The sequence below is a fragment of the Prenolepis imparis genome, unplaced genomic scaffold (genome assembly GCF_030444845.1).
Source record: "Prenolepis imparis isolate NDT839.2.m4 unplaced genomic scaffold, iyPreImpa1.0 SCAF_17, whole genome shotgun sequence".
Lineage (NCBI taxonomy): Eukaryota > Metazoa > Arthropoda > Insecta > Hymenoptera > Formicidae > Prenolepis > Prenolepis imparis.
In genome coordinates, this window is record NW_028141175.1 from 1,512,523 (window position 1) to 1,537,484 (window position 24,962).

Genomic DNA, 24,962 nt, shown 5'->3' on the forward strand with positions numbered 1-24,962 from the left:
GCCCTGGCGCGCTTCTCGAAATCATCGAAAAGTCGATTGACATCCGCCATTTCTCGTTTCAATCTTCTGAGCTGTGGATCTGCTGGATCTCCCTCGGAAAGCAATTTATTCGCGTCTTCGTTTAACGCGTTTCTAATAACGGTACGTTGATCCTGTCCCATTGCCAAAAACTGCGGCAAGTCCCAACCTTTGACCACTTTGATAGTCGCGAATATCATGTTTTGTCTTAGTCTCAATTCTTTTCGTTGCCAGAGAGCAGTGCTTCTGTCATATTGCCGTCTCAATCTTTCCGCGGCATCCAATGCTTCCTTATCAGGAGGTTGTAACGCAAAGCAGACACCCGGTACAGGAGATTCTACGCCCTGTGTGTTTTTCACACGCCACTTAACTCTGCCAGAATTGTCATATAATGTGCATTGCTCTCCTTTCTCGATGGACATCTAGAAACATTTATATTGATAAGAAATATGTATATTCAAAGTGCCACTTCTTCGAATTAAGAAATACTGTAAATGATACTTACATTGACTTGTTTGTAATTACAGATGCAAGTGACATGTAACGGTCGCACAACAGGTTGCTTGCGTTGCTTCATAGGTACGATGTCCTTTGCTCTCTCCACAAGTCTCTGCACGTGAATGTGACAATTATTGAGTTCCTCGCGCAACTCTTGCATGCCCTTCAAAAGCCGTTCCCCCTCATCCAACGAGAAGTCAGATTGCGAGTAAATGGTATTCAATGTTTCGTCGTGTTTGGAGATCAGCTGTTCGGTCTGTTGAATGTCTTTGAAGAATTGCTGGTTTTGTGCGGCGTGTCTCAAATGCACCTCGAGACACAGTGTGAGTTGTAGCAGCCAGGCCCATTGAGTTTGCATCGCTGACATGTAGGCTTCGATAGTTTTCGCTGCGGGATGATGCTGAAGAATTAATGCCTCACCGCGATCTTGCACTGCCGAAAATTGTATCTCTCGCTTCTCCAAATCGCTCATCAAAGACTGCAAGCAAATAAAAATATATTTTTCCGATTTATGTGTGCATAAAATTTTGAAAATATAATTTTATATCAAGAATTTAGCCACAATTGAATAAATTTGTAATTAAAAAAGAAAATAATCTAACATAATTAAATACCAGATTAAAAGTTAAAAAATATAAGTGTATATTTTTCAATACTCTTTACCTCTATGCCTGATCCATACGTTTGCTTTAGAAAGAAGAAAGTCTCCAATTTATTAATTCAATTTAACAAAACAAGAAATACTGTTATATATCGTAAAGATGATGTAAAATTTTACAATATAAAAGTACTACTTAAGTACTTAGATACTATAGTTTTTCAGTAAGATATTATTTAAATATTTAAGTATTATTTTACTTTTTTAGTTAAAAGTTTACAATATTGCAAAATTGCATTTTTATTATTTCATTAAAAGAATTATCCTATAACTAACCTCATAATATTGCTCAATACTCTGTACATTAAGGTTCTTGTCGCTCCAGTCGCGCGTGACTTCAGTTTCCTCTTTAGCGTTCAACCAAACCAGCTCACCAGTCGCCGATTGTATGAAATCGTTTAAGGTGTCCAAATCAGAGAGTCTTTTATTCGATATAGCAAGAAGCTCGGCGTAAAGCTTCTGCAGAGTGCCGAGATGCTGGCTGTACAACGTGAGCTCTTCGCCGTGGAAATTGTTCTTCGCCTGTACGCACTTGTCGACCTTGGCCTGGAACTGATCAATGTTCTTGTGCTCTCTCTGATGTACGTCTAATTCATTTTGCACGCTAGGCAGATCCGATCCGTAGTCCGCTTCTTGCAGATGCTTCAGTTTGTTCTTACACCAATCTATGCAATCGTGTAACGCACGGAAATGAGGATTGGTATCAACCAATCGCGTTACCTGCGAACACATGTACGTAAGCATATATTCTAGCACGTACGGTAGGGCCTACTGATGGGATGGGACGCCATGCGGGGTAGTTATGGGACCACGAGGATGTTAATGACCATAAACAAGCAATCACTGTAATCCGCCATGAGTCACTCCAGCTGTCTGCCTGGCTACATAGATACGACCTGCCATATGCCCAGCTTGACCGGGGCGGTGGATGTGCGTGTTGCTGGATCATCCTTGTTACGATGATTCCTACCAAACAATAGAACTATATATGCATAATATATTATTTCATTGAATTGACATAAAGTATCTCTAATATTTGAAAGATTAATTACATTAAGTTTAAAAATATTAAAGATATAATTTAGAAATGATAAAAGTACGCTATTTGTAAGAAAATAAGCATAAAAAATGTCACATTGTTTTTATTATAAAGCTAAGAAATTATTACAATAAGATTTATATAATATCGAGTACTATTAAAAATTCTTACTTTATTACATAATGATGAAAGATATACAACTGTTTCGTCCAACAACTAAAATATTACAGTTTCTGAGCAATTTTCGTATAAAACATTGCATTTAACACTTTAGTGACAGGCAAGAGACTTTGTATCGAAATTAAGATTATTTGTAACATGTATAATACAAATTAAAAAGTATACGCGATCGAAGAAGCAATCGTGACAAATATCGAGAATTACTGCGCGGCTTTAGATTCTCTCTGCGCGCAACGATCAGAAACGACCGCGATAGGATAGATGAAAAGAAAGGAGAGGAGCGGGGAAGAGGGTTTACGAAGAAAGGAGATAGGAAGAGAGCACAGGCTCGCGATATCGACATCCATGGCGAACCTTACGATCGAGGCTTACGACGATCGTAAATACGTCGGCGATACGGCCCTCTCTCGTTGAAGATACCGAAAGGATAGGAAAAGGGGAAGGCAGATGAATAGATAGAGACAGTGAAGCGCGGAGAAAAGAAGAAGGAGGATCGAACGTAGGAAGGGTGGGAGGGCAGAAGGAGCACCTAACCGTGCCGAAACATTTTATGAGTATCGATCTCTGACATAAAGCGACTTCCTATACTACATGGCGTACAATACATATGTACGCAACGGTACACAAGGATACGCGCGCGCGTGCTCAGGATAAAGGTATTACTTTACGTGTTACGTATACCTTCGCTCATAACACTCGATACCTACATTACTTGGCGAAGCGCCGAAGGCCAGTATTCGTTACGTATCATAGACGATTTCGCGCGATAGCCATTGATCGTTTAAACCATCGATTACGGGGCAAGATCGTGCGCTCGTGTCATGCGAGCGCTCCTACCCTCTTAATCATGATCGTCCTTTGAATTATTTCTCCGAAGCAAACTTATAGCCAACATATTGTTTCCATAGCATGTATCGCCTCGCAAATCCTTTTGCCATCGTCATTTCTTCCAAAATTGTTTCGTAATCGAGTGTGCATTATAAAATTAATGTTTTTCTCTTTTTGTGAGATGTTTTTTTAAATGGAATTTATTTCTATGAAATTTTAATTTTAATTGCACATTTACAATTTTAGAAATGGCATGGATGATAATAAAGACATTTTATTCGCGTCGCATCGGATTAATATCGATCACTTGAGCTTTTCCATTAAAGAGAAACATCGGAGATGGTTCTTCGACTTTCACTTGACGTCGCGATGACAAAAGTCCGTTCGTGGTTACTTCCGTCAAGGAAATTAATACAAACAAGTATAGCGCGGCAGAGCGCAGGCACGAAGAGGGTAGTAGAAGCGGCGGGTTGGGGGCGTCAGAGTGGAGCGGCAAGCAAGCGGCAGGCAAGGCCGCGAAAAGTTGGCGATGACGGCGGATGTTATTGGCAGCGAGGCCATTCGTCGCAATGATGGATGCCTGACAGGCGCTCCTCGCTCGCTTCGCTCGCTCGCCAGGCAGTTATAATAAGTAATGGGCTCACTTCCGCCGCCATCGCGCTGCCCGAATGCCTCACTGCCTTGCCCGGTCATGCCTCCGATGCCCTGCGAGAAACCTTGGTACGTCTCCACCGCGTCGCCCTCCTCTTCGTCCGTCTCTTTCTTTCTCTCTGCATTTCCTCCCGCCTTCCCCTTCGCTACTCGTGCCCTTGCTACTATCCCTTATCGTCGTCCTTCTCCATCTTCGGCTCCTTGTTTCTCCATCTCTCGCTTACTGCCGCTCGTTCCCTCGGGCTGAGTGAGGCCAGGCCACTCGTCTTCCTACTCTTTCCATCCCGCCTCCGCCTCCGCCTCCTTCTCGTAATAACTACAAATCTGTCACGCATTAATTCTCCGTCCGGCATAAATTCGAGCACGGTACAAGCAGAGAAGGAAAAAGTTATCGCGAGGGTTGGGGCGGGCAACTCACCCCCTTGCCGCGCGCCCCGTATTCGACTCGCCGCTCTGTGCCCCCTACGGAGAAAGAGAAAGGAGATATAGGGGTGGAATGCCGGGCGAACAGCGTGATGTTGCGCGAGAGAGGGTGGAAACCCGGAGAGAGCGAAAACTGTTAATGTCGTAACATCGCGGAATGAAGAGCGGTCCAGGGTTAATAATTCTTCCGGCGCCTGATGATACTTGTGAGATTCATCGGCGTCGCATAGGAAACAATATACATATATATTAGGAATGTCACGAGTTGAATCTGTATTATACTTTTCATTTATTGTCTCCAATCAAATTTTAAATTTCTAAAATATATATGCACACATAATATAATTTAAATACAACAATAATTATGAAATAAATGTAAAAAGTAAAAGAAAATGAAAATTTGCTCTATATCCAAAGTAAACATTTCTAACTTTGTTCATCTAAAATATTTTCCTTTATCAATGCAAATAATTTTTTATGACGAAATAAATCAATAATCTTATTGTTAGTCATTAAAAATTTTCTTATTAATTTTTCGATGTAACGTTTAATATAAAATTTTTGCAAAAGAAAATTTACTCCACAATTTAGATACATGTTGTGCACGAAAGCACATCGCATATATATGTTGTGCACGAAAGCACATCGCATATATATGAGTAAATACAGTGCAAATAATTCGTAATGAAATTAACACGCATTAACTCGAAACTGAGTACTGCCAATAAAACCCCACTCGGCGTCTGGTCATGTACGAACGTAGAACGGAAAGAGGAAAAGATAACGCTTGCTCGGGGGGATCGTCGCGTCGATCCTGCAACGCGCGGCAGTTATTTGCAAGTGTTGTGAATTTATATTCGCGGCAGATAGGAGAGTGGGCAAGAGAGGGAGAGGGTAGTATACCCTCACTCGATGCAACGTTGTTTATCGAAGTGGCGGTGTGCTGCCACGTCGAGCGCTCCACTTTTGCGCATCCACAGCTGCCCCTCTCGATCGTCACCCACGACATCCACATTATCGTAAAACCGCGCTTGATTCCGCGTTCGTTCCGCAGAATTTTTATCGTCGAATTTTTCCCAACATACGTCGTATTAAACAATCAAATTATCGCTTCTAGAAAACATTACGGAAACTTCAAAGATTCAGCCATGAAGGAAAATTTGAGAGACGCGCAAATACATTTATCAAAATAAATTTTAATTTAAATATAAATATAAAATTTTTAAAATTATTTTCTAAAAATTTCTAAATAATTAAAATTTGTATTTTTACTTTAAAATATTCTTTCCTCTAAAATTGAACATTTGATTGCACAAATTCATAGCATAGTAAGCAGTCATTAAAGCAATAAAAATTAATATATTTTCATTTCTTAATACCATATTGTTTAGAATAAATCTCAATATGATGTGCAACTTGGACATTTACTTATGGGTAATGCAAATTGGCGTTTTAATAACATTACAATGCTGTTAAGCTACATGACGAGATTGAAACGCGAGAGATTAATTATCTACTAAAGTGCGCTTTCCGACGCAAGAGCGTAGACGGCAAATAAAAGACACCCCGACTTTGTTCGGTAACTCGGCGACGAATTCCGGTCGAAGTTCGCGCTCTCGTTTCGTATTCAATGTAATAGACTCGTTACAAATAGCGGTTCGGTTAGGTTAAACAGCGGGATTCTCAGCAACGTAGGAAAAGGGGCGAGTAAGCGCTGAGGTAGAGATAGAACTACTTCCACCCTCTGGCTGGTAGGAGGAAGCGGGAGGAGGACTCCCTCAACGACCGTGACAAATAACTCTCCTTCAACGGGGGTCTGCATCATTTAATTTTCCTTAGCCCTGCTACCGGAATCGATGATCTCCTCTGCCGAGTATCTTACCGAAGACGAATGGGATGACTTAGACGCCGTTTCGCCACCTTCCCGGCAGGGGGTTTTAGATCGATCAACCAGATCCCAATTATTCGCGGAAAATTAACCTTCCGCGTTCGACGCAATCCATCGACGGCGATTAATGATCGAAATTGCGCAACGCGCGCGACCTACCTCGATAACATAACTCTGGTTGACATTGAATATCATCTAAGCGTATACATTTATAATTTACTTGCAATTTAGTTCTACAAGTTCTACAATGTAGTTGCATTACATCTGCTGATGCTGTGTTTTGTAATGTACGTATAATACATGAAATGGACGAAAGAGATGAAAAACATTTTTTTAAAATCTTAATTATGTTAATAATTATAGATAGTCTACGATAAAGTAAAATTTACAATAAAAAGATATCGTTTAGATTTCTTCGATCGAAATTATATTGGCAAATAAACGTGCAGTATTAGACGTTTCCTTATTTTAATATGTATGTACTAAAATTTGTTATAGTGTAAAAATAAAAAATAATAAAATCATGGCGATAATTTGAAACAATTCTAAAGACAATGCGATATCTCGGAAAGCTTGAAAAGATCTGGCTTTTTCTCTTTTCCCGTTTAACTATCAAACGAAAAATTAGAACCCGCTCAAATCCGGGGACGGAAAGTCTAATTTCGGGGTGAGCGCGTAGGGTGTGGAGGGCCATCGCCTCGGTTCGAGCGATTCTCCCGACATTTACAGCCTTCAATTTGCCCTTCCGAGAAGGTAGCGGCGGTGAGCGAGCCAGGAATGTTAATTAAAGCCGTTCACTCCTCGATCTCGCGCTTCGACTAATTAGTCGCGTACAATGCCATCGTGAACGGTGCTAGAAGAGCGTCTGAGCGAGACGAAAGAGGGATAGGTGGAAAAGAGAGAAGGAAGAAAACAGGGGGTTCCAAGCGAGGGATAGGAGGGAGACAGACGGAAAAGAGCCGAGATCAGTGGCAGCCGGAGATCACTTCACTCGGATACCCCCGATCTCTCGCGCTCAAAGGAACTGGCGAACGTCAAACCCGCTCGTTCGCATCCACGATCGTCCTGGTCGAAAGAAGAATGCCAATTTGCCGAAAGCCCTCTTCGCGGTGGCGAACGTCACGGAACGGAAATCCGTGAAACGGAAAGCCGGAATTCCTGAAAGATCAGCGCCGGTCCGTCCGACCGGCTAGCGTGTGCATGCCTGTCAAGAAGGAGACATCTCGTTCTGTCGAATGCTTTTAATCCGACTTAACACTCCCTGGACCGCGAATGTGAATGCGTCTCTTTTTTAAATCGTAAGAATGATTTATAGTTTTCTCGCACATGTTGCACTCGAATTTGCGCTTGTTCAAAATATAGAGAGAACAAGGCACAAACACAGAGATTAAAATTAAAAAATCTCTGTTAAATATTAATTTTCATTTGAATGTTAAAGTCAAAAATATTACGAATATTAAATTTATTATCATACATATACATATTGCTAAAAACAAAAGAACTAGCGTATTATTAAATAAAATTTCAAAAAAATTAAATTTTTCTTAATGCACGCAAATCTCAATATTTGATAGTCCAAGTCGGGCCATTTTAAATATGTCCTCCGCGAAATACCTGTACAATTTAATCTTTCGATTCAAGATGCATTGTATGCAAATCGTCTATACAATCGTCAGGAGGCCACGCTCCCGTACTTGAGAAGTTTATGTGTGATTCTTTTTTTTCCGTATATATATTCCCTCCGCATTTGTCCATGGACTATGAACCCGTTAGACGGCGGAGGAGATCGAGGAGTTAAGACGATCGTAACCGGGAGAGATCCCCAAGGACTTTCCGTCGAAATCCGGCGGAAGGAACGCTCGTAGGAAAATTCCTGTACCTTAGGATAGCACGCCGATACGGACGGAGCGGGGTAATACAATCGAAGAGAAGGACGGGAGGAAGGAAGGCGGCCGGTGGCGGGGGACCTCATCTAAAGTTACAAATCGCAATTCTTCCATGGCCGTGGTTCCGATTCTGTAAAGTTATGTTATGGCGCAAAGTAAGCGGGATTTATCAAGAAAGTTGGTATAACTTCGCTACGACTATTGATGCAATGAAACGATTGGCTCCGCCTCATTTACTACCCCTTTTCTCCGCCCGAGCTCTCACCCCTTTCTCGGAGATCTCGCTAACGCGAAGGTATTCTTCGTTGTCGACTTGGCCTCCCATCAATTGAAAACAGTCGTCTCTGCTTTCTCGATGATACCGATCCTTGAAGTTATCATATTGGATTAGCTTTGACGGTCTTACAGTTTTCAATGTTTTTCTCAACGTATATAAAAAGGTTGAACATTTTATTTGCAATCTTTCATTTCGTACTTTGCATTAAGATTTTTATTTGCAATTGCATTTTCAACTTTTTATTTCCTGTTAAAAATTTTAATTTTGGAAGAAAAAAGTTTTTGGTTGGAAAAAAATGTAAATTTTACGATGATGCTTTTAAGATAGGAAAATTATCATTTCACAAATACAAGCATTACGTTTAAGCATGTCAAGTTTCCATCTACATCTAAATTTCTTTCGTATAACTTTTAGTTCCGTTTGCAATATTACGTCGGATATAAATAGTGCGGTCGGTCGTTTCTTCCTGTTTATATTGGAAGGGAACGCGATATGAGACGGAACAAGAAATTCCCGGGAAGAAGCTTGAAGCAGTGCTCAATCAATTTACTCGGGAGGCATTACGCGTCGTCCAGGAGCAAAACGTAGCAGTGTATTGGAGCCGGCCGTGGACGGCCACGAAACGAGAAGGATAGGAAAGAGACGGAATCGTAGGTTTATCTGAAAATATTATGATGGCGTCGTCGCGTCGTGCTACTGTTGCAAGGTGGCCGCCGGTTTTGATATGTCCCCAGCGTGGTGTAGAGTCGCGCGCGGCCGTATAGCTGAAGATATATGAACGGGATTGCAATCATGTCCGTGTTACCCGAGAGTGTCCTGTTGGGATAATATAAATATTGTACAGTCGTTGTGTGTGTGTGTCGGCGTTGGCGGTCGATCCGTGCGGCGGGGGTGGAGGAGCGAAATAGTAGTAAGAAGGGGAGGGTAGCGATAGGGGCGAACGTCCACGATACGACGTCTCTTAGAATATTAGCCGATATCCCCGGGTATCGGCTCAAGTATTTACGAGGACAGTGTTCTCGTGGAAAGATCGGCGAAACACTCGGGGAAGCGTAGGCGGGAATCCCACCGAAAGAGTTGGCGAGAGCGAGCAGGAGGGTGGTTGACGCGAGGGGAGAGAACGAGAGGCAGGGATGGAAAGGGTAGCGCAGGGAGCCACCCTATATCTGTTCTACACACGGTATACACAGCGGAGGATAACGGGACGCGGTACCGGCCGGATAAGATTGCGAAACTGGTGTCCCGGTCCCTGGTGCCCTTTACCTTCTGGCCTCTGGGTGGAAAGAGAGGGGGAGGAGGAACAGAAAAGATAGCATTGGCCGACTGCGGAAGCATTCGTATTTCGAGAAATCGGAATTACGTATCGACAACGCTCGTAGTTTCTGATTTTTCGTCGGCGATCCGCGGACGATGGTCCGCCTCGTTTCACTCGAGTAACACGGCTGCGAGGAAGAGCGAAGCACACACAGCGAGCACGCGTAAGCCGGCTAAGCAAGCGTTGTGATGTAGTAGTAGGAAAAACTTTTCTAATACCGTCGCCGGTCTGGGATTACGCCGGAGATTGAAACGTATATATGTATTTACGAACGCGCGCGCACTTTCGGAGAGTAGTACGACAAGATCCTCGGAATCTTTCTCTCTCTCTCTTCTCTCTCTCTCTCTCTCTCTCTCTCTCTCTCTCTCTCTCTCTCTCTCTCTCTCTTTCGCTCTCCGCTCCCCGTTTCCTTTCATCTCCCTTGGTTACTCTGTTACTTAAACGGACCTGCCCTTATTGCTTCTTTGGAAAGTACCGCGGAACCTAACCTTCGTCGTTATTACTTTGCAACGAGTCCGAGATAACAGCGCGCCGAGAATTATCGAAGTTTATACGTCCCATGAGAAGTCGACGTTACGACGAGTCACCCTCTCGATCGACCTACCTTCTCGGAATTTCATTCGATACACCTCCGGCCAAAGGCGAATACTTCGAGATATTTCTCGGGAACGCGCGCGCGCTGACGAGCATAACCACAGCTTGTCCCCTCGGAGTGAGGAACTGCGACACCGCATAGTTGTTGCACGAGTCTCCGCCGCGACCTCAACTCTCCCCTAAACCGTCTCTCCGGCAACCACCCCTGGCGCCAACCCTTCCCCGCCCGCTCCGGTTATCCACCCGCAGAGACCATGCTACAAGGGGCCAGTATTTATGCACATTGTTGACTGGCACGTGGATTTATGCACGTCCGTTATATTATGCGTCCTGTCGTCCCCCGTGTAAAGCCGGTATGCCTGGTACCGTCTCGACTCTGCACGCAACATGTATTTCGAGTGAGAGCGTCTCGCCTAATACTGCATAAAGTCAGCTTTAAACGATAGACGATTTTATACCGCACCGAGATGTAAGAGAAGAATATAAAGGCGTTGAAATTTGCGATCGCGCGCATGATAAAATGACTTTAAATCACGCCACGATTAATAATCTATTAAAATATAACGCTACATTTTTTTTCTTATTTTTTTTTATTTTACGATAAATGCGGATTATAATTAATTTTGACGCGATTTTTGATAAAGAGTCGGTTAAGCGTCAGAGTTGTATGTATAAGGAAGACCGTGCACATGTACATGGGGAAGAAGCTCGACGAGATGACGGTTGTTTGCGAGTCCTTCTTAGAACATCTTCGGGTACAAAGCCAGGTCCTGGTCGGTGCTCTCGAGTTGACGTGGCCCCCGGCAGGGTGGGCATTGTGTCGGCCCTCTCGACCACCGCCGCACAACCTACACTTCCTTACTTCGCCACTCGACGGTGAACTGAATCGAGCATGTGGACGGGACAGCAAGGAAATCTCCTTCTTGCCCGAGACCCGTCACTCCTCCCCGTCTCTGCCCTCTACGACCTTCCGCTCGCCGTATCTGCCGGCCAAGTCTCATGCCAGTTCCAAATGTCCGTCCAGTGTCCGCCGCCGCTACTGGCCAAGTAAGTTTCGACCTCGAGACGATCAAGGCGCTCAGAAACACGTATTCACGACGGATCCACGGATCAGGGGAGCGAGATTTAAGGGTCGCTCTTTGAAATGTGACTGCTGGATCGGTATCGAGCGCCAACAATCACGGAAAAGCTCGCTCGTTCGCTCGTTCTCTACTTATGTATACGTATAGGATACCATCGCGCGTGGCAGTTGTCCATAAATTCGCCGGCGCACGTTCTCTCAAGTTTGCCCGGTCATTCGAACGCGGGAGCGAATCTACGAGGTAGTCGGATTCGGGTCCTCAGCAATTAGCCTCACGGGACTTTGCGAGTGGCTCGAAGGTGGTGGTCGTCGGGACCAAGGTGGTCGAAAGGAGCAACCAGCAGCTTCGGTCCTTCGACAGCGAACCCAAGCTCGCCGGTGGTGGTGTTACCTCCCCCCTCCCCCCCTCTTTCTCTCTCTCGCTTCCATCGACGGGGTTTTAGTGTCTCGGGGAGTAATAACGTCTCGGGGTGTAGATTATACGATGTCCGGCTAGGAACGGGCGAGTGCCCAGTTGGGTCCTCCGATGATGCAAGGTCCCCCGGTGCCACCGCCGTCCGGACATATATTAGCATTCTAACCGACCATTATTATATGCCTGGTGAGCCGCGTTGGGCCGAGAGAGCACCACCAACGCCCGTGTTGCGTACTTGGACCAAGTTTACCAACAATTCACCGGGGCTCGCGCTCTATAATGGCCCCACGGCTGCTTAATTTATCGCGGTCATAATTAATAGCTTTGTAATTTTCATACAGCCGTACACGGGCCGCGTCGCGGAATTTATGGATACGTTTTCGCTCGCGATTATCGATTTCGCGCGAGCTCGACGACGGGTTGCTGACTCAGTCGCCGATCGCTGAACGACAGCGAGACCTGCCGCGCCGTTCAATTTCTTCGCAATGGACTTGAAGCTTGACGCTCTCGTTTGCTGGAATGAGGGTACTGCTTGAGCGTTGAAATATTTATATCTATCGTTATCGTTGCCGTGCGCAATCGTTTGCTCGCCTCGAAAAGGAAAAAATTGAATTGCATCGAGCGCAACGAGATGACTTTAATTCGCGAGCGCGATACGATTATCCACGCTCGATTATCTCCGTTTATATAACTATGAGAAGAAAAATTAGGACCGAGATCGTCGCACGTCGCCGGTAAACGCTCGACGTCGACGCTCGTGATGGCCAGAGTCGGCGCGCGAAAATTTATTATTAAATATCCCTTTCGTCCGGTAAGTAGCTCCTTCTTTACGGCGCTTAAATATAAAATAAGTAGACGGGTGCAGCGGCAAGGTGCTCGCCACGATAACCGGCTGACTTGTGGCTCCATTAGCGCCCCCGCCCGGTAACGTATAGCATAATAAGAGTTTATGTGTCAGGTTGATGCGCCAGAAGGCTGCCAGACGAACTCCGCGGCATAGGAACTGTTATATTTTCATTACACCACCGTGGTCGTAACGAAGGGTGCCTTCGATGAATCCCGGGGAATAGCGCCTCGCCGCGGTTATGGAGCTTGCTCGGTATTTAGATTCTTCTTTGCGCTCACCATTTTTCTGGGTGTAAAACTTTAGTATAGCTTTACTTTTATTTAAGACTCTGATTAAACTGTTTTACATATTGCGTATTACTCGCTACTTTTTCTTAAAATATTATAAAATTCTATAACATAACATTTAACAGAGGAATGATGAATGTATTCTTAATAATAATATACGAAATTATCCGCAAATTTGTTGTTGTTAAATAATAAGCTACTGCGCAATCTTACATTACGCGTCGTGTAATTTAATTACGTTACATTCTCTGAAGAAAAACGGAATGTTGCGAAATAGTTTTGAATGTTACGAAATACCTTTCACACATCCTACACGTCGGAGTAAGAAACTTGCCTCCCACGGGGAGTTAGCCACTATCAATAACGATCCATCATTTTGTAACGTATCATTTTGACGTACGGCCTATCAAATGGATCACATAAAACGCACGCAACGAAACTGACACGCGTTTACGCATACACGTGCGCACGCCTGTAATCGAACGTTTCATCGTTGGTGGATATCGCCGACACGCTCGTCTACACGCAGGTCGGGCATTATGCAATCTTGGGGTAAACTTAGCACTTAGAGAGGACGGGGAGTTAATGCAACATCGTCAGACAACGACGCCAGTGGAAGGACGACGCGATGGGCGGCGGTCCATAGCTCGAACTCTCTCCGGGCTCTCGGTGGGTGGATGGGTGACCAGGATGTATCCGTCCACCTAGCCCCTGTAAGCCAAGCGACTCTTCCCCCTTCCCCATCCCACCCCCGCATTTTGCCCCTCGTTTGGTCCAGCCTCGCACCTATACCCACGCGAGAGCACCACGCGATGGCCCCTTCACTATAGACACCATAGTTGCGGCTAGTTGGCCGTCACCTCTGCGTCGACGCTCCCTTGTCTCTTCGACTGATTCAATTTGCCCACCTCGTGGCTGTTTAATTACTGGCCGGAGAGTGGACCGTGGCCGAGCAAGACAGAAAGGCCGGTCGGCGCTCGGATGGCAGGAATGAGAGCGGGGGGGGGGGTGAGCGACAAAGAGGAGAAGGACGAGTAGCGAGCGAGCGCCCTCGGGAAAAAGAGGGATGGATAGACGACGGGCGGACAACGAAGAAGGAGGAGAGAGTCCACTCGAACTCCGCACACAACCCCACTGACAACCCCATCTACCAGTGTATTGGTGCCGCCGGTTCCGCTGCCACTAAGACACTAACGGAATAACGGCGCTCGCCGGTGGAGATTGTTGTTGATGCTAAAGTAACGGGCAGCCCTGAGGGGTCGCCGCTGCAGAGAGGACGAAAGAGAGACAGAGAAAGAGAGAGAGAGAGAGTGAGAAGGGTAGAGGGAAGGAGAGGGGCAGAGAGGGATTAGAAAGAGAACTGCGCGACAAGAGCGAGCTGACCGGCGGGGATGCGGAAGGGGTTGGGTCAACCCTGCGACGTGTCTTGCAAACCGAATATATGTCTATCCCTCTCCCGCGTATCACCCGCTCGCCGCTCCCGCATTCTCGAGCTCGACGATGTCCTCCAGCTTTACGGTCGGTTTGGAATACGATTTTACTGCTATCGGATAAAGAGGCCGCCGCAGGAGCGTCCTCTAAATATCGATAGCCCGGCGCGAACGATACGAAAGAGAGCGCCGACCGACACGGTCGCCTTTTATAGCGGGTAGCGTCGTCGGCGTCGATCACGTAGAGGAAATGCCTGGGCATTTTGAACTAACACTTGAACGTGTACTGCTGGCGAATTTATTCTACTGAGAACCAGACGTGCTGTCGTTTAGAATTAATGATTTGTTCAGGCATTATTAGACTTTCTATCTCCAACACGCGCGAACACTTGACGGAAAAATTTTTACAGATATACAAGATACAATTGTAGAAATATAAAAGACTCTCTTAATAAGACTTGATTTTAAATAAAAATTGATTTATTTGCTATATATAACGTATAATTTTAACAAGTTCAACTTATTAATGCAAATTTTACATCAACATTTTACATAATATATTTTATAGCTGGAGCGTGGAAGTTTGTAAAATTTTACATTACTAAATCTTTTTAAGCGTATAATGCTGGAACACATTGAGATAATTCGGGTAAAATTGTTTTTGCGTGTATGATAGTTAATCTATATAAATCTATATTAAATAAAATCTTAACGACATTGTTATGTCAACTTGTTTCGTAAATCATGTCATAATCGCAGGGTTAAATAAAGAGACAAATAACGTTCCAACAGATAAAGAAATGTAAAGTCTTTGCGAGTCCGCTGCCACGCGTGATATTTAATAATATTTTTTCGAGAGACCAAATACATCACGGTATCAGACAATAGTTTTTGTAAGTCGTCTTGCGACCTTGCACAACGGAATGCGAGACGCTTTGTCGAGCGAATGTATATTGACGTCAGTCGTGGCGTTGCACCCATCCATCGAAGGAGAACGGACTTAATGGACGGACGGATAGACGGATGGACCGTAGGCACGCGGAGGCAAACACTAAATTTACACGAGCACCATCTCGCACCATCTCGCGTATCTCTATTATAAGACGGCCGTAAATTCAGAGATTCATTATCATAAATTGGATCGCCATCGGGTCGTGCACGTCAGCGATGAAATGCCTCGCAAACGGAGAATAACGTGTACTATAATAAAAAGCTTGGAGCTCTTTGCAATAGCCCTCTGCCCGCGGATACCGGTATCCAGGGTCATTGGTCCCGACATAGACTGCGAATCGATATACTCTTGAAGAAAATTAAGTCTTCCCTTTATCTCGCCGATACGTTTCCCGCTCTTCTCGTTTCAGAATTGTTTTTTTCGATTCGTTTGATCTCTTGGGTCCTGTCAGTCGTATTGGCAAGTTGTCCGTCTTTAGTTTAGAATATTTAATCTTTTAGTACGTTGTCAATAATATTTCATAATGAAATATACATTTTATGATATTTCACGCCTTACGTTTTAAAGTCTTAATTCACATTGCAGTTAATATATAAAATAACCTGTAGGCTAATTAAACTGTTTTTTTTTTTTTTTTTTTTTTTCGATAAAGTTATATATTTAACAAAAAGAGTAATATATAACATTTACGAGTTTTAAAACATTAAAGATAAAGATTGATATATATCATTATACTTGGCTCACAATCAGATGAAAATAACTGTATAACTAGGGATTGTATTTTCCGACAGGAGATCGCGAATTAATTTACGAGCAATAGTTGGGTCAAAGGCGAAAGGGAATCAAGAGCGTTTCAGAGAGACGGTATTCATCTTTCCCCGAAAGGTTTGCGTATCAAAGCGAAAATTAATCCGCCCGCGGCGCGCGAAAACTCGTGACAACTGCACTCGCGATTGATTTACGTCGTTCGCGATGTTTGCAAATGACTTCTGAGCAGATGCAGCCCCGGACAGTTATTGCTACTTGGCCTGCATTTCCCGTTCGCTCTCTCTCCCCCTCGTATCCTCGTCGCGTTTTTCATCTTTTTCGCATACCCGCGAACGCGTCTTGTTCCGAGACGTTTATGACGTTACACAACAGTAATTCTGTCGTTGTCAAGGTACGGCAAAGAGACCAGAAGCTCGAGCGGAGATGAGGCCGCCAGTGCTCGTATTCGCGTTGACAGAGGTACGAGTGGTAATCGAGAAGTCTTTATTTATTGCGATGTTGAAATTAAAATGACGACGTGCCGTAAAAGCCGTACCTTTTATCTAGACATATACTTGCGCTATTTTTTTATTTGACGATGTCAGATTTGCCAAAAATAACTGATTTATACTACTATTACAACTTGTTGGTTTTACGCGAATGATATTTTATAATTTCGTAAAAGGAAACACATAAGTAGCTGATTATTGCCAAACTTATTAGCTAAATCTAAAAATTCTCTTTCTTCGGTATTACCAATATTTCATTAAATGCATGCCAGCACAATTCAAAGATCGAAGGTCATAGATATTCGCCACGTTATATTCGTCGACGTAGATCAAAACAAAGCGTACATGGGTGCAGATGCAGGTGTACCCGACAAGGCACGGCGCACGTGGTGGACGTGCGCGAAAGGGCACGTATACGCCCTGAACCTTACAATGGCACTCGAGTAACGAGGATCCCGCCTCGTCAGTCAGCCTGAAAAATTCCTCGGCCTGTTTGCCTCCGCACATTCGCACGCGCGAGAGAAGGATATCGTCGAGTATGTGTTGGTCTATGCTCCGCGCTGGTAAAACGCGCGTATTTTATGTATCTCGCGCGTATATAAGCAACGGATGCGGTGATGGTGTGGTGGTTGTGGTATCGGTGGTTGTTTGCAAGGAGGAAAGGGGGAGAGGAAGGGGGGAAGCAGCTTTGGTCGCCTCGGCAATAAAGTGTGCCTCGACGAGAAAGCTCACGTGTTCACGTTTAGCATTTATCGAAACCCCGCGCGCGAGATCGTAACTCGAAAGTGCAGGCCTGCCTGCGTGTCATGCAGATAGGTTTAAAAGCCGAACGTGCCGCATTTACAAATGCGCCTCTCGTTCTTTCTCTCTCGTTTCCTTCTCTCGCGCTTTCTTTCTACGTCTCCGTTCTTCCGTTTGCGGCGAAACGCCGACCTTAAGGCGGTTTTATCGTTGTCGAAGCCGCGCGCGTCGTCTTCGTCGCGTGACACAAACTGGAAAAAAGTGGAACGCGACCGTGAAAATTGCACGTATATACCTATACGTTTGAAAAACACATAAGTAATGGAAATGAGATTGAGCGACTGCCATGTGAAAAATTAACTTTGTTTTTGCAAGTCGAAGCACGTGGTAAATTAAACCGCAAAACGATGATTGCGTTTAATGTGACTGTGTGTCATTGGTGGATTTTTTTGCAAAAATATATAAATTTGTAGAGTTTCATTATTTGGAGACCGAAATGTGGAACGACGTCAAGTTATCCGTTTCTCGAGACGTCGAAAAAAGATGCCACCCGCGCGAGTATTTTAATTTGTAAATTATTTGTCCGTCACGAATGTAAAAGCTTCCGGGCATACCAAGAAGTCGTAATGCTCAATCGTCCGTCCAAGAGCGCTCGCGCGTAAATCTCTTGCACGCGATACGGAAGTCACGAGTCTATAAATGCCGTCAAAGGAAGAAAGAGGGAGAGCGGAGGAGGAAGGGTGACAGAACTGCTGAAAAGAAGTTTCGAAAGAAGCCGAAGCAAGGGGGACAAGAAGGCCATCGACTGCGTGACGAGCGGGGACAGTCGGTCGTGTGCGCGAGAGATCCATGCTCGCGCGTGAGCACGCGGGGAAACGAAACACAGAGTGACGAGAGGGGAAAGAGAGAAGAGAGCGAGAGGGGAGACGCTACCGCACACGTATACATCCGACAACAAAAAGGGATCAATCCGCTGCTGGGTCGGAGGAAACATAAATCGTGGCGGCGAGACAGTTTTGGAGGACGAACGGCAAACGGGCCTGGAGAGAAGTAGCGGTGTGATACAAACAAGATCCACTCGGCGACACGAGGCGGTAAATATATCGGGCGCGGCGCGAGGAAAAGACGGAATAAGTCCGTAAAGAGAGAGAGAGACGAAGGGAGAGAAGAGGGGAGGCGGAGGGAATATATTGAGAGGCGAACAAGAGAGGAGGGAAGGGCTGCGGAGGAACAGACTTCTCGCGATACGATGAAGTAGGAAAGAGTCGATGCGAGAGAGAATCCGCGGCATCCCACTGCGAACAGTCTTCCTCTTCGCTTTCCCCTCTTCCCGCACCATCTCGTCATCCCCCTGCTCTCCCTGCGGAGAACGTTTTATTTCGCGACGAGACACGACTGAGAGACAAGTGACCACATCGAACTGTCGTATTTCAGGCTGTCACCTGTCGAGGAGCGACGGGTTCCTCGCGAAGAAGTAACGCGATAGCAGTGAGAGAAGTGAGAGAGATAGATAGAGAGAGAAAGAGATGGCTTCTTAGCGCCCGTACAAAAATAGCGCAACCATCTCTCTTCACGCTTGTTCCACCTCCTTCTCTTTCTCCTTCGTGTCCTCATCGGTGAACGTCTCCGAGAGGAGACTTTACGGCCACCGTGAAGACGCGAGGCTGGGCGGCCCACTAACAATAAGTATGCCACATTTTCATGATGATGCCATCATGGCTCTCTCGTTGTCGTTATCATCCGTAGACGCATGATGAAAACTTGGTCGAGTCTAATTGCTACCGTTCACACGATACTTACCTTGTATAAGCCATAACCGAGCAATAGCCTGAGGATACACGAAAACGAATTTACGATTTAATGAAGCAATGTCTTTACAGTACGAGAAAATATAAAATTATCATTTTTTGAAAAATAAATTGGTTTGAATTGCTTTTGCAATAAACGATAAAAAATCCGACACTTTAAACTGAGATATTTTTTAATGATGATGATGATGATGATGTTGATGACGATGTTGATGACTTACATAGATACATACATTGTATAGATAAAATGTATGTAATGCCAGATGATATGCATATAAAAAATTCTTTTCTTACTAATATTCGTTTTGATAGAAAATAAATTTCAAAATTTGTCGGGGTGGCGTATGACTATAGATAATGAAATTTAAACAATTTTTATTTGAAATTAATCATTTAATATATTAAGCAGTCACGCTTAACAGGATATGCAGTGAAATTGTAGAAAAAGGAAGAGCACACACAGAGAAGGAGAGAAACAAAAACTTGCTCGGGGTCAGTGCCTCGGCTGTCCGTCAAGCGGTCACCTCGCGCGCGTCCACTCCTGTGAATAGTTTTGCTCTCTTTCTCTCCTACCACCTCGCTTCCTAAAGCCTCGTCCACACTACATACGAGAGCTCGTTCTCGCGGGACAGAAGGCTCGCGAGAACGAGCTCTCGTCGAGATCAAGGCGCGAGTTCTGCCTGCCTTAATGGAGACACGTTCGCACGAGCTGTCTCTCACGGCGGCAAAACCGATTTATCTGCGCCCACGTTTCTTCTCAGCCTCCCTTCTGCTTCCTTCTACCCGCAGCCGAGATCCTCTTCGTAACCGAGTTTGTCTCCAACACACACACATACACACATACACATTCTCTCTCTCTCTTGCCTTTCTGCTACTCTTTCGCCATCGCACTCCCGCACGGACCCTCGTGTCGCGTACATCGAGGATCGTGTCTTACACGGGAATATTTCACTTTTCCGTGTTGCCGCGGCAAGAAAAACGAAGGGTCGTCCCGTACTAGCCTCGAGGGTGGAAGGGATGCCACCGAGACGTGGAAAAATTCGATTCGAAAGAATCGAATGCGCTGTTTATAGAAACGATACACCTCACCATTTGTATTTAACAAAGAATGATAGCTCGTCATTAGGTACAGCAACACGTGATAGCAAATAAATGCTGTTAGTTGAGTATTAAGTAGATAAGAAAACTCATGTTCTAAAGGAAAAATAATTGAACGTGTTAGTAAAATTAATCAGAATAATTATTACATTAAAATAAATTATATACCCAGAAATAGTTTTCAAAAATAAACTTGAATATTTGAAAATTATCAAATTGCACATTACTTGATTAATGAGCGTCATAAAGAAAAATAGTATAAGTCGATTATATTGTTAGCAAATTTTGCAATATATTCGTCTTTGTAAAATTACATAGAGTTTCGAAGCAAGCGCTAATCGAATGAACAAGTTTATAATTTAAGTCTGATTTATCCTCCATTTTTCTACTTGTCAAATTTCGCTATTATAATAACTGTAATTAATTAACGAGTCTAGTGTACATTCTTCTGCCAAATACATCTAATGTCAAAAAATTTCATCTGTGTTTTTTCGAAATGTTGAAAAATAATTTTTCTTTTCTCGAATTATTTAGAATGAAAGATGGATGATAAATTTGCAATCAAGCAAGATGAATCGCGAGTGAATCTTTTGCATTCTCTTACTTATTTTTACGTCTGAATTTTGAGCATCTGACAATCAATGTCTAAAAATTGCGACAATTTATTTAACACTCCGATATTTATTCGCAAGTCGTAAATGCTAATTTTGCGCTAGCCGGAATTGAAGATCGCGTCGCGTCGATCTCTTCGCACGATACTGTATTCAAATTATCGGCTTCCGGGATTATAAAAAAGATGAACCACTCGCTGGAATGTTTGATACATGTTACAGCGTGGCAAGGACATAGATCAGTCAGAATTATAATCGTCAGAGTCGACAAAGTCAGAGTCACACACGGCTGATGGTGTGTCGATCCCGTGTATCCGTGAATGCGCGATCCATAAAGAATGGTGACCTCGCTCTGGCGCGGATTCTTGGAGTCGTCGTCGTCGTCGTCGTCGTCGTCGTCGTCGTCGTCGCTGTCGCGAATAAAGTCGTAACTTAGTGCGCGGACACGACAAACAGTCGCCGGCCTATCGATGCAGATTTGCAAAATGTCACAGTTCGATGCTGAATTACGATCGTTGAATCGCCTCGGTTAGTTTCGAAGCGACATTTCTCCGTGGACGTGGTTGCACGGGGAACCCGTAAAAATACATTCACCACCTACGCCCCGAAGAGAGAAACGGTCCGATCGCGCGCCGTCAAACGCTCGTAAGTCGCGCGAATTTACGATTAATACGCCCGGAGCCGCTAGGCCCGCGTAATAATTATGGTCAGCCATGAGTCATTCGGAAATCGCGAATCAACGGTTGAGGCGGCCCGTTAATTTGTTGCCCCGGACTCGTTTTACTTTAGTTTATCGATATAACACGATCGTACGTAACCCGTCGCACCGGGGCCCCCTTTTTCGCGGCCGAAGATACGTTCATAACCCGTCGCCGATAACACGTATTTACGACCCTCGACTCGCAGCGGATACCGCTCGAGATCCTGTCGTTCAAGGTGGCCTGGACCGCTGGCGTAAAAAAGGCTTCCACCTTAAGATAAGACCGAATGGTATATCGGCGAATAAAATCGTACATCACCGGGGATTCGGCTCCGGGCTTCATCGAGGGTGGACGTCGCAATGGAGCGATCCGAAGGATATGGGTCCGACTTACGTATGTATTTTGTGACAGCCAAAACGGAGGATCCATATTCATATTATTTCAATTCTACATATCGCTCTTTAATTCTCGCCTTTTACATTTACATTTTCTTCGGACGTCGTTTCTTTCAACGAATCGAATTTGGATCGGCTCGATATCGCATAAATCATCGAAAGATATTTTTCCGCAAATGCTACGTTATTCTCTCGAAAAAATAATGTGTATGTAGGACAAAGAAGTCTCATCTAAGGTAACTCTATGTAGCTGTGTGCGTAATGCAGAAATGTTGAAGCGCGAACATTGTGACGAGTACTTTTGGCACGTAAATTTCGCAAAGGGAAAGAGTCACCAGGGCTAGAAAAAGAGCTCGTATAAAACGGAACTAGAATCTATCAAAAAGAGAAAAGTCGAGGATCTCCGAGAGAAAGAACGAGATCGTGCGAGACCGCGTTGGGGGAAGCGGGAGGGGGAAAAGAGGGATGCGGCGAGCCGGAGTTTGCCCAGGAGGCAATGAAGTACGTCACGGAGATGATGGACGTCTCCGCATAAACCTGACGAGTGACTCGTGGCGCCTTCAGAAACGACTCTGAGGAGCCTCCTACATCACTTTTATTACGGCCGTCCTCATTTTCATATCTCATAAAACCTCGAGGGCTCCGCGCTCTTCGCTCGTGGACGCGAGCTTGATATACGTATAATCCGCGATCTAACTTACGTGGCGAAATTATCAGCATCTTCCCCTTTGCTCCACTGCTATTCTTTTCATGCTATTCAACTTTCTTTACGCGCGCGTGTCAGTTGTTGATTGAATATTCTTAATGCAAAGTTTTTCAGACGTTTGAATTTTAAATCTCGAGTCACGCAATAAGAGTTGTAAAATTTTGTCTTTTATATATAATGTTTTACATTATAATTTAGGCATACATGTATACAGGTAAAGCATGTAAAATTGTTTACTTGTATGGCGATGGATGTAGCTAGTAACATGCAAATAATCGTTGCCTGTTATGCTGATTTGAAGGAAATGTTAAATTGTCATTTGCAGATATAGTAAATTACGCTGCTACCAATTCAGACTTAAATGATGTTTCCATGGGAATTGTAATATCACTAATAAATCAGACATATATATAAAACTATAGATTAAACGATACGATTACGTACGTCTGTCAACCAGTTAAACTGGATTCAATATGAATTTATTGTTGCCTGCAATTAACTCACTATATATATATATATATATATATATATATATATATATAATCATCATATTAAAATGTGGCTTTGCTTAACAAGAAAAACTTTGATCGCTCAAGATAATGCAGATTACTTTTCGGTGCGTTATAACTTGTGTCATTTAATATTGAACTTTTTTATTAATAATCATCTTTTCCTACATGTATTCTGATGTACCGATTTACTGTAACATTTTTTTCTTCTAATTTGTTAAAATATATCAAATCGTTTTTTAAATAACGACACTTTCGAATGTATGTCACGTCATAACGTTATCATCAGCATTCATTGTACAGCATTTAGCGCTACGTGTTAGCAATGAAATGATAATCAATGTTAAACTATCAGACGTAAAAGAATGTATAAATGAAAATTGACAAGATTTAATTTGTATTTCGTACTAGGTATTTGTCAAGCATTCAGACAATTTATTCTGTTAAAATACAGACACCCATTCACGCATTCTCAAAGTTAAAACTTTCCGGCTCGTGGTTGCGTTCGAACTTGGTCGGAATTTCTAGGAACACACTTCTTACTGCACTCTTATTTATCAGATAAGGGGGAGGATGGGCGAGGAGGGTTTGTGCTCTCAACCGCCGGCAGCAGGACGGTCGTGAGTGCCGGTACGCTGCCGGCGACAGTGAATGACTGCACTGCACGTGACACGAGACTGACAGGTTTATGCGAGCGCGCGTGTGGGAACATAAAAGGGAACACGTAGCTAGCTGCCTGCCTGCCCGTGATGTACGTCTGTTTGTGTAAGTGACACGGAGTGAGTGAGTGACACGTCTCTCCCTGGCAAGTCGCCCCCTCCCCTCCCTCCCTCTTCCGCGACCCCATCTCGCGTCCCTCGAATCCCCTTGCCGCCCTTTCTCCGCGAGAGAACGTTCGTATGCGCGCTCGTAGGAACACGGACTTCGACGGAGGACCTCTCTTCTACCCTCTCTTCCACCAATATCCACGGTAGTTCTCGCGTCTCTCGGTCTTTGTTGACTGTCGCGCGCTGACGTCATGCCGCCGCCTGCACTTGACGCCGCCGCGAGACTGCAAAGCGGACCGGCGTAGCGCGAGCGATCTCGCTGCTTTCGATTCTGAAATCGAAATGCCGGCCACCAATTTGAATTCCGACGTGGCGTGAAGATATTTAGATCGTATCTATGAGTTTATCTTGGCACTTGACACATTTTACGTAATCCTTAATTATTCATTTAGCTAGATAACGCTTGATAAAATTCAGAGTTGAATCATTTAAACACATTAAAAATCTGTTTTATATAATTAAGAAATATATATGATAAATTTTTTTGTTTGTTTAATACCTAAATATCCCATTTGCACCGTTATAAAATTAGATTATCGATGTAACTTTGTATTTACGGGCACCCATCAGAGCGTTGCAGAGTTAAAGGCAGACGATGACATAGAAGACTCGTATTCGCGGGTGCTGAGATTGGTTATACGATGACGGGATATTATTCCCGTTGAAATCCATCGAGCGGTCGAGAAAAGGTGGCCATCCCTATACTTACTACGGTACGTCTTAAGTGCATTTCGACGATGCGTTTACGACTCCACGGGATCCGCAACATTCGCGTAATTCGCGCGGCATGCGTCCCTGATGTCAATCCGCATTACCCTTTCTCACGTTAATGAACGACCGACGAAACACTCGCCTCGACGGTGTACACGCTTTCCTGGAATGTCCTCTCACGTCTTGACGACCAATTAGCGTTTCGCAAAAGTGCAACACGGACGACGAGAGACGCGAGCGTTCTTCACCAGGTGGTTCACCCTTGTGGTGCGCCAAGACTGCATTAAGATCTTGCTCGAGTATTCACGTTCGGGCGGCCAATTATCGGCGCG

General features: G+C 44.3%; 2 protein-coding genes across 6 annotated transcripts in view; one reads left to right on the plus strand and one right to left on the minus strand.

Moving 5' to 3' along the window:
• LOC145946630 (plectin-like) overlaps positions 1–3,914 on the minus strand; it is a 15,147-nt gene extending 11,233 nt beyond the window's left edge. The window contains exons 1-6 of the mRNA XM_083056381.1: positions 3,866–3,914; positions 2,068–2,156; positions 1,451–1,894; positions 1,180–1,203; positions 524–994; positions 3–440 (exon numbers count right to left, since the gene is read on the minus strand). Of these exons, the coding sequence (XP_082912507.1) occupies positions 3–440; positions 524–994; positions 1,180–1,203; positions 1,451–1,894; positions 2,068–2,156; positions 3,866–3,914 (1,515 nt within the window). The remainder of the gene's footprint in view (positions 1–2; positions 441–523; positions 995–1,179; positions 1,204–1,450; positions 1,895–2,067; positions 2,157–3,865) is intronic.
• Positions 1–24,962, plus strand: part of LOC145946583 (uncharacterized) — a 216,595-nt gene that overhangs the window by 132,606 nt on the left and 59,027 nt on the right. The gene's annotated exons all lie outside the window — the stretch shown is intronic.